This window comes from Alosa pseudoharengus, unplaced genomic scaffold (genome assembly GCF_046254945.1).
Source record: "Alosa pseudoharengus isolate Yale_2024_CS ecotype anadromous, Long Island Sound unplaced genomic scaffold, YU_APseudo_1.1 YU_APseudo_1.1_scf_20, whole genome shotgun sequence".
NCBI lineage: Eukaryota > Metazoa > Chordata > Actinopteri > Clupeiformes > Clupeidae > Alosa > Alosa pseudoharengus.
In genome coordinates, this window is record NW_027468664.1 from 9,596,055 (window position 1) to 9,615,267 (window position 19,213).

At 45.5% G+C, this 19,213-nt stretch overlaps 1 protein-coding gene across 1 annotated transcript in view; it reads right to left on the reverse strand.

Moving 5' to 3' along the window:
* ptn (pleiotrophin) overlaps nt 1-19,213 on the reverse strand; it is a 37,672-nt gene that overhangs the window by 5,170 nt on the left and 13,289 nt on the right. Inside the window, exons 2-4 of the mRNA XM_076297294.1 lie at nt 4,831-4,925; nt 4,398-4,571; nt 1,994-2,155 (exon numbers count right to left, since the gene is read on the reverse strand). Of these exons, the coding sequence (XP_076153409.1) occupies nt 1,994-2,155; nt 4,398-4,571; nt 4,831-4,924 (430 nt within the window). The 5' untranslated portion in view covers nt 4,925. The remainder of the gene's footprint in view (nt 1-1,993; nt 2,156-4,397; nt 4,572-4,830; nt 4,926-19,213) is intronic.

The following is a 19,213-nucleotide window of genomic DNA, read 5'->3' on the forward strand; positions in this document are numbered from 1 at the left end:
ACCCTTTATTTTCTCTATCATTTATTCTCTCTCTCTTTGTCTCTCACTCTCTCAGTCCATGAATCCTACTTTGCTCCCTCACTCCCTCTTCCCATACTCGTTTAGTCGCTCTGTCCATTTCTCATTCACATCTCACCCTTGTTCACACCCTTCCATGTGTGTTATTTATACCCCCCTGCGTGTAATATATTCCAACAGAAATCCTAATGCTTCTTAAATGCCTCCTTAGGCTACACAGCAAGGCTGTACCTGTTTTTAGACTGCCTTTGTCTCATCTGCATTCACACCCGACTTCAGTTCTTTTAAGTATTGCTGTTCCCTTATCCTCTTCAGTATTCTCTCCTGCACACTCAGAGACGCATGTCTTTTGATTGAGAGAAGGAATCCATTTGGGTTACTAAAGTGGGCATGGGATCTGCAAATAACCTCGTCTCTGCTCCGGAGAGTAGCTATATGCAGTAGAGGGCCGGGGCCAATGTGATTTATGTTTGGATCGTCATTTCTGTGCCAACTCTACTTCTGTCCACTTGCTCTGCCCGCAGAAACATTCAACCTCTGCTGAGCCCCATCGGCCAAACTTCGCTTGATCTCGCTGATACCAGCTTGACCACATACACGCGTTACATTTCAACACTCTGGCCAAACCTCCCGGCTGACAGCAGGCAAATTCATCTCAGCTCTCAGTACTGGTGTCATTGGTGCGTTAATGGGATTGCTGTAATGATTTTTGTCTTGGTTTTGTTTTTCGCCATTTGGCTGTGTGATTGTGGCTATTGAGTTATGAAGACAAATTGTTAACAGACTGGGAAGTGGCAATAGGATCTGTAGTTCTCCAAAAATGATTGATCTGTCTTAAAAGGGGAAGGAGTGTGTGTGTGTGTGTGTGTGTGTGTGTGTGTGTGTGTGTGTGTGTGTGTGTGAATTATTCAGCTCCAATTTTTGTAACAGGGGTCACCATAAATTAGTAACGCATTGTTGTCGTAAATATTGAAATACTGAACTTAATTCCCTTTGAAAAATCACTACTGATTTCAGCATGATGTTATTAATTTCGCATCAAACTGAATGGTGGAATAGCAGTTTTTCATGTTAACCAGAAAATTGGATACAAAATTAATCCAGCACTCTTGGATGGACCAAATTAGTTTTGAGTTTAACTATAACTATTATATCTGGGTGCAGTTTTTTATCAACAGTGAGTGAGTGACATATTCATTTGCAAGCAAATGCATGTAGCTTTGTGGTGTACCTACTGCTTTGCCCCTCATACTTGATCTGCAGCTGTACTTTGGCCTGTATGTGCAGCCAATGGTAAGGCTGAATCTCTCTTGTCAAATTGAAAATGACAACAAGAACATGAAAATAAAATCATTGTTGCTCTCCACGACGCAACACAATCAGTTCCTCCATTTTGGTTATTTAATTGGACCATTCTGAGAATGGAAACTATTGGAAAAAAAACTATTTGCTCTCAACAATTAATAAACTTCCTCTGCCTTCCTCTTTCCAAAGCTGCCAGACTGTCTGTTTGGGACTGATAAAATTATGTTTTAGAAATACCTGCCATATTCCCCATGTGGATTTCAGGATATACGCAAATATTGTTTGCTTAACCCAGATAAACTTCTACTTCGCAGTGCCGTCTAGAAAAAAGAGAAAATGAAAAAAAGAAGCTTCCAAATATTTTGGGATCAGGGAAGAGTTGCTGGCTCTCTCCTAGTGAAGGATTAACTCTGAATATTTAACGAGTCAGCAGCTATCACACAATTAATTTGTGGGGGATTTAGGCACTGGCTCTGATGTAATCAGCTCAAGTCATTCTAAGAGTAGCTAGTTACGTGCTGTGCCCTTAAGAACTATACTCCCTGAAGTGTGTTTGTTTATGTGTGATTGAAAAAGATCTTCTATCTGCTTCTATCTGATATTATGATACTGTAGCATGGCATGAAGTATAAGATGATTAAGCCGTATTTGACAATCTTGAGTCCCTCACCTTGGAGCTTGGTCTTGGCTATCTTGCCACAGGGCTTGGTCGCGGTGACAGTGTTGGGGCAGGTGGCGTCCATGAGGGCGCGTTTGAGCACGCCTGTCCTGTTCTTCATCCCAGTGGTCATGTCACACTCGCCCCAGTTCTGGAAGTCATACTTGCACTCGCCTGTAGGGGGCAGGAGAAAGGAGGACACAGGGTAAACCACTAGACAATCACCCGTTTTTTTTCTCTCTTTCTCTCTCTCTCTCTCTTTGTATCTCTCTCTCTCTCTCTCTCTTTGTATCTCTCTCTCTCTCTCTCTCTTTGTCTCTGTCTCTTTCTCTTTCAGGACATGGTCTTGATTTGAATTTCTCCCCATGCTCTGCCTATTGTCTGTTTCCCCCCACACTACATACAGGAATAAAATAGGAGCAATCAAGCAAAAAATTATATCTAATGACATATTTAAGACGGTAAAATGTAATTACACCCGGACCCCCTCTAGCTGGCCATTATTGTGCATCGTGAGAGGAGAGCAAGGAAGCAGCGCTCTGGTCAAACTCTTGCGCTTTGTCCTCGCTCTCCCCGCCATTAGGAGGACAATGGCTCTGGTGAGTCGGGCTGACCCCGGAAAATGTGCTTCGTCTCCCCGCGCTCATTAGGATTCGTGACTGCTTTTGTACGGGCGTGCGCCTGAGTGTCCTCCTCCTGCTTCGCGGTGGCGGCTGTTGCCACAGGCTGTGCGTTGGCCGCTCCCCCGATTTAAATGGCCTCTTCTCTCTCCTCCAAAAAATACACACCTGCGTGCGTCTCCATGGGCCTCTGTCTGAAGTACCTGGGAGTCTGTGTGTGCATATCAGCCTGCCCACATTTTGCCCTCCAACCCCCCCCCCCCCCCCACCCACCCCACCCTCACTCTGTTGCTAGGCTACTCATACCCAGGGCTCCATGCATTCTTCATTCTTTTATTTCCTTCCTCTCCACTCTTCTATTCCTGCCATCCTTTTCTTCTCTCTCTCTCTCTCTCTCTCTCTCTCTCTCTCTCTCTCTCTCTCTCTCTCTCTCCCCCGTGCTGCTCGCCTCCCTCTCCTGTGGACGTGTTGTCGCTTTGCCGTAGCGGGCGGCGCACTTCCCTCTCGCTCCGCGGCGGCCGGTGTAGGACGCTGCTCCGCGCGTGGCCCCCAGGAGGTGGGGAGCGTCGAGGCCGGAGCGCGTGCTGTGAGAAAAGAGGCTCGCTGGTAAGGACGAGGAGGTGACGGCCACTATTGTTCCCCACTGAACTCCGCGGGGAGTCCCTGGCCCAACGCTGCGCTGCACTGCGCTGCTCGGATATAAAGAGAGCAGCAGCAGGCCGGCACCTGTACGCCTGGTGGTGAGCGTGCCAGCCAGCCTGTCCCCTTCAGGGGAAGAGCAGCGGGCACTCTGCGCTCCATTTGCAACCAGTCATGCATGAGCATGCGTTCTGACACACACACACACAGACACACACACACACACACTCACACAAATACACACACACACACACACACACGCACACACACACACACACACACACACACACACAGACAAACACACACACACACATACACACACACAAACACACACACACATATACACAGACACACACACACACAGACACACACACACATACAGTATACACACACAGACACACACACACACACACACACACACACACACACTCACACAAATACACACACACACACACATACACACACACACACACACACACACACACACACACACACACACACACACACACACACAGACAAACACACACACACACACACACATACACATAGCACACTGATATACACACACGTATGCATACACATGCCCTATAGACACAATGGCACACATGCTCAGTAGTACCCACGCACACAGATTTGCACACGGGGGAATGCAGAGCATGGCTGACTCTTCCTGATACACGCTGGCGCTCTCTCTCTGAGGACTGGCACGCAACCCGGCACACATCGAATAACGCCTGGAAATCCCATAACGTACGTGGGAGCGAGACCTTGCCTTTTAAAACACCCTCCCTGGTGGTCGGAACCCGACGGATCCCAAAATCAAAATCACTGAATGGTTATTGTGTGCCATCCTCCTTACTGGTGAAGGCATGCATAGAGCATTCAAAGCATACAGTACATTTCACCGACTCCCTTTCAATGTGTGTGTCTTGGGAGCTCGATGGTGTTTTAAGCCCCCAACATCGTCTTCCAGGGAGCGCTGCCACCGCTGACTCAAAGGCACCTAATCCTAAACCTAACCCCAGCCCTAATCCTAACCTTAACCCATGCCTAACTCTAGTGCCTTCCAGGCAGCGCTGCCTTGAAGACAACGTTGGGGGCATAAAATACCAAGAAACGTCTTGGGGCCGCTAGCACCATCCCTGCCTTGAGCTAACCTCCGAACTGCTTCTTCCAGTTGCAGGGGATCTTGCAGCGCTGCGACTTCATGTTCAGCTTGCAGTCGGTACCGGACCGGGTGCCCTCCCGAGTGCCCAGACCGCAGTCGCCCTCGTTGGCCACGCACACGCTCCACTGCCACTCCCCACAGTCCGACTTGCGCTCCCTCTTCCCTGTGGGAACAAATACAGAGGTTTTTGTTAAGCGTCACAGCAACGACACTGAAAGGGTAAAACTACTGCTTTAATCAGTGTTTTATATTACAGTTTTACATGAAAGTGTGTGCAAGGGGTAGGTGGTTTTATTATGGTAGGTTTTGTTATGCAAAGGTTTATTCACTATTCTGAATTGCATTGATGGAAGTGACATGCCCAGCATATGGATTTGCTGATGCACACCCAGCCCGAGACAGCGAGTACGAACGAGCCTCACCTTGTTTGTCTGCTTTTCCGGCGTCCACCACTGCCACCGTCAGGACCAGGAGAGCCAACATGGCCGCCCATATCCAACACTTCTGTCCGTACATGCTGCACATAACAAATCACAACGACACCAGTCAATAGTACATCACATCTACCGTGGGTGGTCCGCATACAGTCCAGTGCTTTAAGTAGAACTGAAAGACACCACCTTGTAATCATCAACAACAGCAACAACAACAACACATTGCATTTATATAGCGCTTTTCAAGTGTTTCACAATGAAGGGGGAACCTCACTAACCACCACCAATGTGTAGCACCCACCTGGGTAATGCATGGCAGCCATTATGCACCAGAATACTCGCCACACACCAGCTTGAATGGAGAGTGAAGGAATAAATGAAGGAATGAATGAGGCAACTACACTGAGGATTGACCAGGGGGCCCGACTGAATGAGCCAGGATGGGAATTTAGCCAAGACACCGGCAAACCCCCTACTCTTGTGCTCTTGACCACAATGAGTCAGGACCTCGGTTTGACGTTTTATCCGAATGACGGTGTCCCCATAATTGTACATTGCAATGCATTGGGATTTCATTTTTTGGCCAGAGGCAAGATTGTCACCTACAAGCCAACCACCAACACCATTTCCATCTAAGAACTAATCAAGTCCACACCTGCTTAACTTCAGTAATTCAACAGGCTATTCATTGGTCTGGCTGCTTGCTGCCTGCCCTTCATAGCCATTTGCCATATCTCAGGTTGTTGCATGTGACCTATCAGTTGGTCTGACACATGAGGCAGATTCTGATTATGACCACGGACCTGCGGGTGCCACAGCACTGCAGGTGCAGGGAGAGGCGACTGACAGCTGTCAGGAGATCAGTCAAGCCCTCCAGCTGAAATCAGGCTCCCAGGGGCCTCAGGGAGAAATGGTTAGAAGTCCAGGTCTGGTTTGAAATGGATGAGTATCTCATTGCTCTCCTCTCCTTCTCTCCTGTCCTCTTCTCTCTCTCTCTCTCTCTCTGCTCTCTTTCTTTCTCTCTTTGCTTTTTGCCTCCCTGCAGCCCTATAAAAAGAAGCCCCAGTGCAGCTTTTAATCACTCACTGAGCTCACTCCCAGAGTTTCTATTGCTGTATCCTCACCATTTTTCCTCCTCCTTCCTTCTCCTACCCCCTCCCCTCCATTCATCATACTCTCTTTCTCTCACTCTCACCTTCTCTCTCTTTTTTTTCCTCGCGTTCTTGGACATTAGAGACAGCATAAAGCACACAAAGCTCGTTGAGGGAGAGGACTCGGCGCAAGGCCTGAACAATTAGGAGCCATCTTGTTGCCCCTGCTGCTCAACTGTGCTCAAATTAGCGTCAAGGTGCAGTCTGCAGTGGAAATCATTTCTGTTCATCAATTTAAATGAATCAAGAGCCGCTCACTCACTCGCGTCCCTCCCCCTTTTTTCCTTTCCTTTCTTTTTCCCAACACTTATGGGAGCTGTATTTTTAAACCCTCGCATAAGTCCTTAGACGTTGCATAAGTCAACGCGCCCCATATCCATTAGTAATGTGCAGCGCGTAGAATGTGTAAGAAAGGCAAATGCATTTAAGGAAGAGCACACAACGCACCCCTACGCCACTCTCTTACCCCCACCCCCACCCCCGGCTCTATACCCCCACTTTTTATTATTAATTACCCGGCTATTATTAACAGCGCTTAGTGTACGCTGGCTGTCTCCGCTCAGAGTGCTGCTGCTCATTAGGGGAGGTATAATGAGCTCGGTCTGGGGTTTCGCTCTTCTTCCCGACTCTATTAGACAGAACTTCTCTTCCTCCTGAATGCTCTCATTGCAAGCTCTTTCAAAAAGTCCCTCTGAATCGCTCGACGCCACTGACAGGGTCGTCTTTATGTGAAATGGCTTTTAGAAGCCCAAGCTTTGAAATAAAAAATAACGACTTGTCACCAAGTGTCTGTAGCATTTGATATATACATTCAATCCAGCACCCCTTTTCATGAAGGGGGCCAGAGCTCAAAGCCCCCTTCTGCCGATTTCTTTTCAAAAGAGAAAATCTCTGGCTCAAAAAAAAATCAAATGAAAAAAAAAAGGCAAAGCCAAACCCGGTGGAACCTCTCAGATATGCAGCTGTCACTTTCCCAGGCCAAGCCGAGCCCTGGTCCTCCAGCCATGGCATCTTTGTTTTTTGAGCCCAGCCGTTCAATGATTCATGAGCAACTACGGCTTCAGAGCGCAGGAGAGTCAGAGGCTGGACGGACAGCTCCTGCAGCGCGTGTGTTTGCAGGCCCCACTCTCTCTGGTCACTGAAGTCAGGGCAGCGATGCACAGGATCCCCTTTTTTTGTCATTTCTACACCAGCCTAGCTGGACACAACACCATGCATAATGGAACATGTTTTTGGTGAGGAAACATAGACGTTTGACATGATAGTGCACCTCATGCATTTTTTATGGTTGCCTCTGACATAGAAGGGCCAGGAGGAAAGCCCTAGGTGCTCCTCATGATAAAGCATGCTTTTCCATGAGACCTTTCTATGAGCTTTCTATGACATTTTACCTTTGTTTATTACTCCCTTTTCAATAGTTTCAGTGTCCATTAAACCATTTTGATGAGTTGAGGGGATTGAAGGACTGAGAGCAGCTGTGAAATTGTGACGGGACATCAAAGCTACCGTTTATTTTGTTAGAGAAAGCACAGTCGTGCTGAGAGAGCACCGGAAGACCCTGGTTGGGCGCTTGAGTCTCATCGATCTCCTAAAGAGTCGGCTCGCGCGTCTGCTCACGTGGAGCGCCAAAACCGCACGGTATCCCGCTCAGCTGTTAACGGCGTGAGTCACCCGTGTCTAAATCTCTCGATGTGAGCTTGGGCTGCAGAGCCGCGGGGGGGGGGGGGGGCTCCTGGAGGGTGCCAGGTTCAACACGTGAGGAGGGGTTGGCGGAGGCCTCCTGTTGCTAGCCATTAGATGCACCAGGGAAGCCATGGAAGTAGGAAAGTCGACAGACACAGCGGGGAGGCCAAAGCGAAGCTCCATTGAGTGGGCAGAAGCCGGAGTCGTTCATGGTTGAAAGAGCTCGAGAAGTCAGCAGTATGTTCCCCTGTATTGCCCCCATTGATCTATACGGGAGAGAGAGAGAGAGAGAAAGAGAGAGAGAGAGAGAGAGAGAGAGAGAGAGAGAGAGAGAGAGAGAGAGAGAGAGAGCAGTAACACCTCTCTGGGGTGGTGGCTGGGTGGCCCTGTCAGAGTTGTGAGTAGCTGAGTCGCGGGACTGGTGAGTTCATGCTGTCTCCTCACCATCCCACCCTCCCCAAACTCCTAGCCTCCTCATGCACAGGTCAACAACCCTCCTTACTCCACAAATGTTTCGCTGCAACCCTAGCGTCAGACCTGGGTTGGCTCAGTACAGTGTATAAAAAAGAAAATCCATCTTTGTGTACAAGACATGCCTCGGGCAGCCTTTGATGCCAGTGATAACAAATGGGTGACTTACTGAGAGAGAAAGAGAGAGAGAGAGAGAGAGAGGGAGAGAAAGAGAGAGAGGGAGAAAGAGACCTTTCACTGAGCTGACACGTGTTTTCAAACAAAGCCACATAAACCAGGCCTTCCTGTTGTTCAACTGGGAGAGAAGGAAGCCAACAACGTGGCAGTGGGGTCTGTGGCGTGGAGCATATATAGCTACTGATGGAGCTGATGGAGCATATATAGCTACTGTACTGATGGAGCATATAGCTACAGTACTAATGAAGCATATAGCTACTGATGGAGCATACAGCTACTGATGGAGCATATATAGCTACTGATGGAGCATACAGCTACTGATGGAGCATATAGCTACAGATGGAGCATATACAGTATAGCTACTGATGGAGCATACAGCTACTGATGGAGCATATATAGCTACTGATGGAGCATATAGCTACTGATGGAGCATATATAGCTACTGATGGAGCATACAGCTACTGATGGAGCATATAGCTACTGATGGAGCATATATAGCTACTGATGGAGCATACAGCTACTGATGGAGCATATAGCTACTGATGGAGCATATATAGCTACTGATGGAGCTACTGATGGAGCATACAGCTACTGATGGAGCTGAGGGAGCATATATAGCTACTGATGGAGCATATAGCTACTGATGGAGCACATATAGCTACTGATGGAGCATACAGTATAAAGCTACTGATGGCAGACACACTTCAACTGCGCTATAAAGTCACTTGGGATACGAGCATCTGTTAAATGACAAATATAGGTCTACAATATGTGGGAAATGTAGAGGTTAACTGCTGTGGTGTCAGTTATGATTTGTCTAATCTTTCCAAACATGGAAAAATGACAGTTGTATAATGATGCACGGAATAAAAAAACATTGAGCCTCATCTGATCAAATAACTGACATGCAACAACTCTTCTCCTCTCTTGCATGAATGCCTTTATCTTCCAATGACAGCCACGAGAACTAATGTAAATAATATCCAGAGATGCTGTTCAATTTCAGAGGCATGATATACAACAGGTTATACACGGCCACTTTGATCCGTGATGAAGGCCCATTTATTTAACGGAGACACGCTGTCATAACACCACGGTCATAGACAGGGCACGCAGACGGCAACAAACACTCACGTGGAGGAATGCACAAACTAAAGCCCTGTCAAATAAGCATTCGATAACAACGCCATGATATTGCCAAGAGCATTAACATACAACGCTTGCTCTTAATCTCTCTAGGTTCATAAGAGTTGGTGACAATCTGTTTCAGGCCCAAATCCTCATTTTCATACGACCAGACGGGATTAAATTATACATCGATCGTAGCAGGAGATAAATGTGGTGTTTTCACAAACATTGTTTAGGGCTTGAATAAATAAGCCCGCAGCTCTTTCATCCAACTTTGCAAACACGGCTCACACATCCAAACAGCCCCCTTTCCAGCAAATTTAGATTAAAGATGTTCCCTTCTTGTTTCTCTCTCCCTCTCTCTCTCCCTCTCTCTCTCTCTCTCTTTCTCTCTCTCTCTCTCTCTCAGTCCCTTTGGCAAAGTGTATTTGTCTGTAGTCTACTATCTTATCTCAGTCTGGGTTTTACAATTAAGCTGCAACAGTAAACAATAGTCAGACCGGTGTTTGGAATGAGGGGGTTTCTGTGAAGTTTTGTTGATGCTGTTGTTGTTGTTGTTGTTGTTTTGGTGAAGGGTGTTTGGGTGTGACTGGGGGTGCTTGACTGGTGCTGATTGCTTGACAGATCCTGTTCTGTTGTAGGAGCCGGCAGCAGCTTGCGACCTTGAAAGAAAAGTGAGGGACTCGGAAACCCAGCCAGCAGACGAACTCTGAAAAGTGCTTTCGCTTCACATCTATGAGTCCCTCGGAGACTAGTGCTCCACACGACGAACACGAGTATGTTGACTTTGTCATTATCCGCCTGAGATTGTTTGCTTGTTTTGTGTGTGTGTGTGTGTGTGTGTGTGTGTGTGTTTGTGTGTGTGTGTCTTGCATGTTTTTGGGGGGGTTTCAGGGATTCCTGGAATAAATTAAAACAGGCGCGTACTGCAGAAAGCTGCTCCACTGTTAACTGACTTTCTCAAAGGGAAAAAAAAAACATCTCCACATGAGATGGAATGTCAGAGTAATTTTAAAACATGATGCATGTGTATGCCTGAGTGTGTACATTGATTCACGTACTGTAGCTTAAGGTACACATCAAACAAATCAAGCATGAAGACCAATTTTTACTGTGTTGAGGGTCAGCATTGTGCCCTCTGATGCAATGAATATTTAACTATGGCCATGTCTTGCTTTCTGGGGGGCTAATTTAAATCAATAAAAATTACAATAAAGTGGAAAGAAACTTTTGTTTTTGCCCCCAGTCAGTTTGTGTGAAGGATACTGTGGCCAAAAAGGACCTCTCCTATCTACAGAAAAAAAAACAAAAAAACAAATAGCCAAGGTCGGTGTGTGTGTGTGTGTGTGTGTGTGTGTGTGTGTGTGTTTCTGTATGCCTATGAGTGAGAGTGAAAGGATGGAAGAGATGGAGGCAATGGGGGAGAGAGAAAGGCCAACGGGGAGGGAGAAATGACTAGATTGACTTGAACAGCATGCCACCAGTGCTAGACTTGCCTAATGATCAAAACAATAATGAATATGAGGAGTTGGGGGCACAAGGGCCCAGAGAACATCAGCAGCAACGCGTCCAAAATGAAGGGCAACACATTCTGCATGGATGCCTTTATTACAGTCAGCAAATTGCTCAGTGCGGAACACCCACAGCTCTCTCTCAGACGGCCCAGCACTCATAGGCTTATTAAAAGACACAAATTCACTAAGTGCCCGCCATACTGCTACAACATACAGTAACCGCAACAAAACGTATTACTGATTTGCATTATACATTCACTAACTCACTTATTCTCTGGTTCCGGTATAGTTGTTATCTGTAGATGTTATCTAATAATCAGAGATTAGTCATGCATTTTATAGAGGAGGTGCTCAGAACAAAATAGCTTGATCTGAAGTGATTCAACTTACACACTCTCATGTGGTACTGATGCTGATACATGCCATACACTCCTCTAAGTGAGTGATATGGAGCTCCCGTGTGAAAGCACGTGCACAAAAGCCTCATTTGTATCCCCACTCCCCACTACGAGTCTGTGCCATGACCCCATGTGCCATTGTGGTGCAAATCCATATGCAGTTCAAGGGTTGGCCAAAGACACACATGGGTTTGTGTGTGTGTATGCGCGTGAGTGGCTACTGGTCCATAGGTTTGCATATGTATTGTACTGCATTCTTAATATTTGTGTCCCTGTACCATTTTCTTCATGTGGACATAAATAAATGGTTAAAATGTGTGTGTGTGTGTGTGTGTGTGTGTGTGTGTGTGTGTGTGTGTGTGTGTGTGTGTGTGTTTGCAGTTCTATACGCTCCAAATCTACTCATTTGCAGTCCTTAGCGTGTCTCTCAAGATACGAATCTAAAGGAAAAGATTTCCTTTAAACGTCTCCAAGCTCCTCTGACGCTTAGCGCAACGCTCCTATGTGGGCTCCTCATTAGGGCTGTGTGCGGCGTGCTCCTACTGGCATGCTGCGCCACCAGGCTCTGTCTTTAAGGGTTTTTTTTAATGGCAACACTGGTCTCCCTCTCCACCATATGGTATCCGGGATTTATAGAGCTTTTCAGAAAGAACACAGAAATTACTAATCCACGGCAAGACACAGACCACTTTAGGAAAGGTAGAGGTGTGAAAGGTTAACAGTTCAACAAGTTAGCTTAAAATGTTCACAAATGTTCCAAAGAGCAACTTTGCATCGTACTATGGCAAAGCATTTAGCTGCATGCATGCTGCAGCACTCTGGGTGCATGTAAAAATGTAATAGGTAGCGTAGTATCTCACCTATAGTTTACAGAATATGCTTAAGCTTATGTAAAGTATGAGACAAATCAATTGATCATGAACACACATTTGTTTGATATAACAAACATGATATAAGACAAAATAAGATAATATAAGACAAAATAAGACTTATTTACAATACACAGTATTCATAAAACTGAGCCTGTAAAATATCACAGAAATACAGTACTGTACATGGGACGACTAAATATAACATGGAAAGGAAATAATAGACAGGGAGAAAGAGAAAGAAAGAGAAAAAGAGAGAATGCTATCAAAGTAGACCAGCTACATTTTCTTCTTCATACTGAAACATAAGAGGAACTGATTTTTTTTTTTTCAGAGCCCAGGAGGATTCCACTATAAGGACAAATGAGGCGTCATTTATTCTACACACACTGAGCCTTTCATTCTTCCACAAAATAAAAACAGCACAGATAGCACGCTCACACACACACACACACATACAGCACACACACACACACACACATACACACACACATACAGTACACACACACACACACACACACACACACACACACACACACACACAGGCCCATATTTCTCTCTACCTACATTTCATCATCCTCCGACAAGGGTGGAAGTCACGGCTGCATTACCTGTGGAGTGCCTGGGGCAATAGACTTTTATCTTTCCCCCTCATTTCTCTCACATCTCTCTGATTTGACTCCCTCTTGATTGCTGGAAATGGAGCTTGTTCAATTAGATCCTCTGATCCCCAATACACAATGGTGACAGACAGAGTGGCTACTGGAGAGGGAGAGGGGTGGGATGGGGCTTAAGGCCCCGGACACGGCATGTTTGTCATCATCCCTCCCTTCCTTCATCTCGCTCACCTCATTCCATATCTCCCTCTCTGTCCCTCCCTCCCTCCCTATCTCTCTCTCTGTCTCTCTTTCTCTCTCTCTCTCTCTAGACTCAAAGCAACCCCCAACTCCTTCCCAGTTCTCGCTTTCTGAAATCCACTCTCTAAAGCTTTCCATTCTCACAAGCTTTGCACATATGAACTAGCCCAATTCTCTGGTCACCCCCCCGCTCACACACACATACACACATCCACCCATGGAGGATGCCGCAAAGCACCTTGGGATACGTGTGCTGGGAGGAAGAGTTCCCTGTGTGGACGCTGCGGTCTCTGTTCTGCTTTGTTCCTCATTCCCTACACCACTCCTCTTCTCTTTTCTCTCTCCTCTCTTGAGCTTGTCTCTCTCCCCTCCTCTTCATCTCTCCTCTCCTCTCCTCTCCTCTCTACTCCTCTCCACTCTTCCCCTCTCCACTCTTCCCCTACCCCACTCTTCTTCCAGTCGGTTCTATGGTCTTGTAGCTTGAATCAAAGTACTTAATCAAATTAATATTGCATGTAGATATTTTATACGAGTCATTGGGCACTAGGTGCTATCATTTCACATTATGTCGAGGAATGTGTGTGTATGTATGTCTGTGTGTGTGTGTGTGTGTGTGTGTGTGTGTGTGTGTGTGTGTGTGTGTGTGTGTGTGTGTGTGTGTCTGTGTGTGTGTGTGTGTGTGTGTGTATGTGTGTGTGTGTGTGTGTGTTTGTGTGTGTTTGTGTGACTGTGTGTGTGTGTGTGTGTGTGTGTGTGTGTGTTTGTGTGTGTGTGTTTGTGTGACTGTGTGTGTGTGACTGTGTGTGTGTGTGTGTGTGTGTGTGTGTGTGTGTGTTTCCCTGATGGCTTTAAGTAAACAGACCTGAAGAGAGGCCACTTCATTTCTGCAAACGTATCTCCCGTGAGGAGTAAACAGAGATAGAGGAGAGCACGTGACGTATTTACCCAGCCAGTGTAAACATTATTGTGACAAACAGCATGCTGCTGACAAACGGCATTATAGTAGCATGGAGGGCTTCATTTATTTCCCATCGCAGCTCATTTAGCTCAGAGCAACCCTGCATGGAATATTCTAAATATCACAAAATGAGCTCTGAGAAAGCCGATAAATCACAGAGGAATGGAGTTGCTCGATTGGTGTTATCGAGGTGAGCGAGTTTGAGAAGTCGGCGAGACATCTGGGAAGGTTGCAGACAGGTGATCTTATCGAGTGTTGTGTCTGCATCTCCGGGTAATGCGAGTTTTCTCAATATTTTCAAAAGGGTGTCATTTGAATATTCCCTTTATTTATTTATTTATTTTACTCTCAATTAACCACTCCCCATGGTAACATTGCCATTTAAAAGCCAGCAGGGTTTGTGATCATTATGTATTATGCAATTTGTGCTTTAAACTTTTTTTGTTTGGGCTTTTGTTGCTTTTTAAAATAAATTTTCTTGCTTGCCCTTTAGGGCCATTCCCACCAGTGACTTCCATTTCCCTGGGATAATGAAAGTATTCTTTGTTGTGAAATGTAATCTTGCTCTTTTTATTGATGTTGCAGTATCTTAAAATCATTACTCATCATTCTGACCCCACCACTCTGTGTGTTTCTTTGCAGTTACAAAGTAATTACCCTGCAGATATATCAAAGCAAAGCAATCAAATGACAGGATTTCTCTACACCTCTAATGCACACACACACACACACACACACACACACACACACACACACACACACACACACACACACACACACACACACACACACACACACACACACACACACACACACACACAAATACACACAAATACACACACTCACACATACAGTACACACACACATACACATAACACACTGATATACACACAGTTATGCATGCACATGCCCTATAGACACAATGGCACACATGCTCAGTAGTACCCACGCACACAGATTTGCACACGGGGGAATGCAGAGCATGGCTGACTCTTCCTGATACACACTGGTGCTGTCTCTCCGGGGACTGGCACGCAACCGACACACACACACACACACACACACAAAAACTCATGTATGTCTTTGGCCAATCCTTGATCTGCATATGGATTTGCAGGAAAGAAAAGGAAGGGAAAAAAGAAAGTCAGTCAGAGAGTGAGAGTGAGAGAGAGAGAGAAAGAGAAGCCTTGCATAACCCCAGCCAACCAACTCTGACACATAAAAATGCATAGCCTCTTCCACGGAATGCAGACCAAATGCAACCAGCGCAGCTGAATCTACCAGTGGGAAGATAATGCCGCCAGCCACCTGTAATCCCAACCACTTTCACACCCATTTATACGGACACCTCAGCCTCGCCGCACAGCGCAGGCCACTGACCATCCTATCCCTTTCAATCCCGATCCGACGGAAACGGTGAACGCTAGGAAAGAGCGAAGGACAGGAGGCGGAAAGAGAGAGATTGAGAGAAAGAGAGAGAGAGAGGGAGAGAGAGAGAGAGAGAGAGAAAACTGAGGGAAGAGTATCACACATCTGCTGTTTTTGACACCCTTGCCCTTGCCTGAGCTTCCAGTGACTGAAAGCGGCTGTAATTACACAGCAAGGACAGGATGCTGCTCCAGGAGCCTAGTCCGCTCTTCTCTGTCGGCTCGTCCTCGCTGGATATAAATAACTGGATGTTTAAAACCATCTGACTCTAAGCGCTGCTAATACGTGCTCAGCGGAAGACTCCTGCCAACAAGTTTACAATGGCGTGCTTGGTCTGTCACTCCTCTCTGATGAGGTCTTTGTGCCTCATTTTACCCTTAAGAGGTTCAGTTCCATTTTTCATTAAATTTGACATTTACAAGTTTGCTGTTGATTTTTGAGCTACTCTGTTGACTTAGCCACTTAAGGCAAAGTCCTTAAAAACGGCTTTGTTATCTCTTAACAGCCTGGAAATTACTGGTAGCTAATGGACAGAAATCAACAACAACCCTCCATCTAAATACTTATTTTAATGGAACCTCTCGGTTTCAAATGTCTTCTCATTCATCCTCCTCATGGTTGGAGTATTCAACATTGGAACCAGGTGTGCAGAAAAAAAAGATTATGAGGATTTCAATAATACGCAACCTTTGAAATCTCTGTGCAGATCTGATTCCTTTTTGAATTGGATGATTGATGAAATGGGGATGTGTCAAGTATTATTATACATCAAAGAGTTTCTAGAAGAATCCTCAATATGCTATCACACAGCTATCAAACAATATTATGCTGCGTAGTTTTACAGACTCTTAAGCTCAACAAACCTGCTCATGAGGAAAAGGTCTAAAAGTACTCTTTCAAAGTTTGGGGTCTAAACTCTTGGATTGTCATTCAGTCAATACTGTGAGAGAGCCCAGTATCTGACAGACAGATTTAAAAAAGCATTCAGAGATATTGCGTCATATCTATTTTCTCCTTGAAAGATTTCACACCCAACTCAGGCCAATTCTTTCCCATCTAAGGGGATTATGTTGGGTTGCTTTGCAATATTCGCTGGATGAGAGACACATAGACTTCTCTCAAAGATGTTTCTGAGCATTAAGTATGAATGAACTGTATGAGGCATTGACAGGCAGATGCAGGAGATTTGTTCACAGAACCATGACAAATTAAGAGTGTGCTGCATAACTCAATGTCAGTATGAGGCTCTCATACACCAAACACAGTGACCAAAATATACATGGATGCTGCTTTTGGCTTTTACCCACAACAGCGTTCTTAAATTTGTCCTCAAAACTGGATTCTTTCCTAGTGGCCTCTGAGAATGTGGGGGCAACACTATGTAATCAACTACATCCCCCCTTTCCATCTCCATCTCATCTCCATTTGCAGCAGAGGTGAACACAATCATTTTAATTTTCATTTATGAATCTAGTCCAAATGAGTGAAAACCATCAACTTTCCAAACCCCCTTTTTTCCCCTGTATGCAATATCCTTGTTCAGTCTTTTGTCCTAATTCTATTTCATCTTTTTATGTCTGTGTCCACATTACTACATTGGAGCATCAATCTTAAAGTTTTTTTTGGTCTCATTCAGGCTAAGATGCAGAACAGACAGAGAAGTCAAATCAAATACATACTGCCCTCTTGTGACAGACTGTGGTAATTGTTTGAAGGAGACATAATGAAGCTATATGACACCCCCAACTCACAGCACATACACACAGGCACATATGCACACATGCACACACGCACGCACACACACACACACACACACACACACACACACAAAGAAGTACCATTTCTGGGTGCTGATTTTCATAACCATGGTAACCCTTAAAGAAAGAGGGTTTTGTCTGGCATGACTGCAAGCAGCCCTTGAATTGAATCACAATAAAGTGAGAACATGCAGGGTGGAGGGACTCACTACCCCCTTTTACCCCCCCCCCCCAAAAAAAAAGGAACTTGAGCTTGGGCCACTCTAGAGGGTCCAAATTTCTTTAGGGTCTGATTGTTCGTTTTCTTCCCTTTCGAGTACCCTCTCTTGAAATAATACATCATTACCTCATATGGAGTGGTGGAGGTGCACAGAGGGCAACGTGTTGCTTAAATCAAATGAATCTATTGTCTCTGAGTGGCCTCACCCACCAGTCCTTGTGGGAGGCAATGCCTGCATTGACCAATCAACCACTGCTTGATGCTGAGAGCCTCGAGGAATTCAGTGAGTGGGAGAAATATCTAATATGGCAGCAGAGACCAGTGCCAGTTTTTTTTTTTCTCGTTTCCTTTTTCTTCTTTTCCATTTCTCACCAACACACTGTTTTGGCTCGTCACCTCTATCACTCACTCCAGTGCCACAGAAATGTGGAGGGCACTGGAAGGCACTCGCTTCGTGAAGTATTTACACAAAGGGGGAAATAGCCTTAAGACAAGGATGAAGTGTCTCCTTTGTCCTCTCATAACAAACTGTGGTGCTCAGACATATTTCAGCGCTTTGTTTACCTCGGCAGTTTGTGATAATGTCACTCATTTTCATTTTTAGTTGTGTGTGTGTGTGTGTTATTTTCGCCTTCCACACTAAAGAAATCCCATCATCCCATCATTTCATAATCAGACTCAAGTAACCTCTCTCTCTCTCTTTCTCTCTTTTTTTCTCTCTCTCTTTTTCTCTCTATCTACTTTCTCTCTCCTTCTGGAGAAATAAAATATGTCACCCACCAAAAATGTTTGGATGAAAGCTGTTAGTTCTGGCTTAAAGAAATTACCTTGAAATAAAAACACAAACTTTTGTCAACCCATGTTTTTGGAACCATGAATGAGGGTCTCTGTGAATAGAGAAGGTTGTCATGCAGATAGACAGCACGTCAGCTCTGACCAGTGTACCTTTGGCTTAACTGGTGTTAGCTGGTAGGGAAAGTGTCATGGGTTTGATGCCCAGGGACAAAATGCAAAATCACACATGCTGACCTTAAAAGTACATATCAACATACATTGGTACAATATTGTAATTTGCTTGCAATAAAAGCTTCTCATGCATGTGAATGTAATAGCATCTCTTCCTCACACTGTATGGCTGAAGACAAAGAAACTCCAGACAAACTGATGGTGTTGTAAAGAAGGGAGGGAGAGTCTGCAGCTTGGCTGGTGAGAGAGAGAGGGGGGGGGGGGGCTTGGTGCCATTAGGCATTCATCGCTCAGAAAAAAAAGTCTCATTTAGCAGTGCCCTGTTTGTCCCCGTGTGAATACAGCAGGAACCGGTCCTGTGCATATCAGTCAATTAGACAGACACGTTCTACCTCTCTCTCTCTCTCTCTCTCTCTCTCTCAAAAACACACACACACACACACACACACACACACACACACACAAACACACACAAACACACACACACACACACACACACACACACACACACACACACACACACACACACACTTACTCTGTCTGCCCGCCTGCTTGCTCTCTAGGAAAATTGAGTTTTCTGGTGGGGGTGGAGATTCCATTTCCCTTGATGAAATAATCAAAACATGACCATTAATCTGGCCTGTTCAGGCCACCATCTAAGGTTAATATTGCCGTCAATTTTGGTGAAGCCGAACGTAATGACCCTCCCATCAGATTGAATGTGCCTCTGCCGACAGAAAAGAGGCAGGCAGACAATCTTTAGCACCAAGCTACGAAAATAACAAACTCTGACC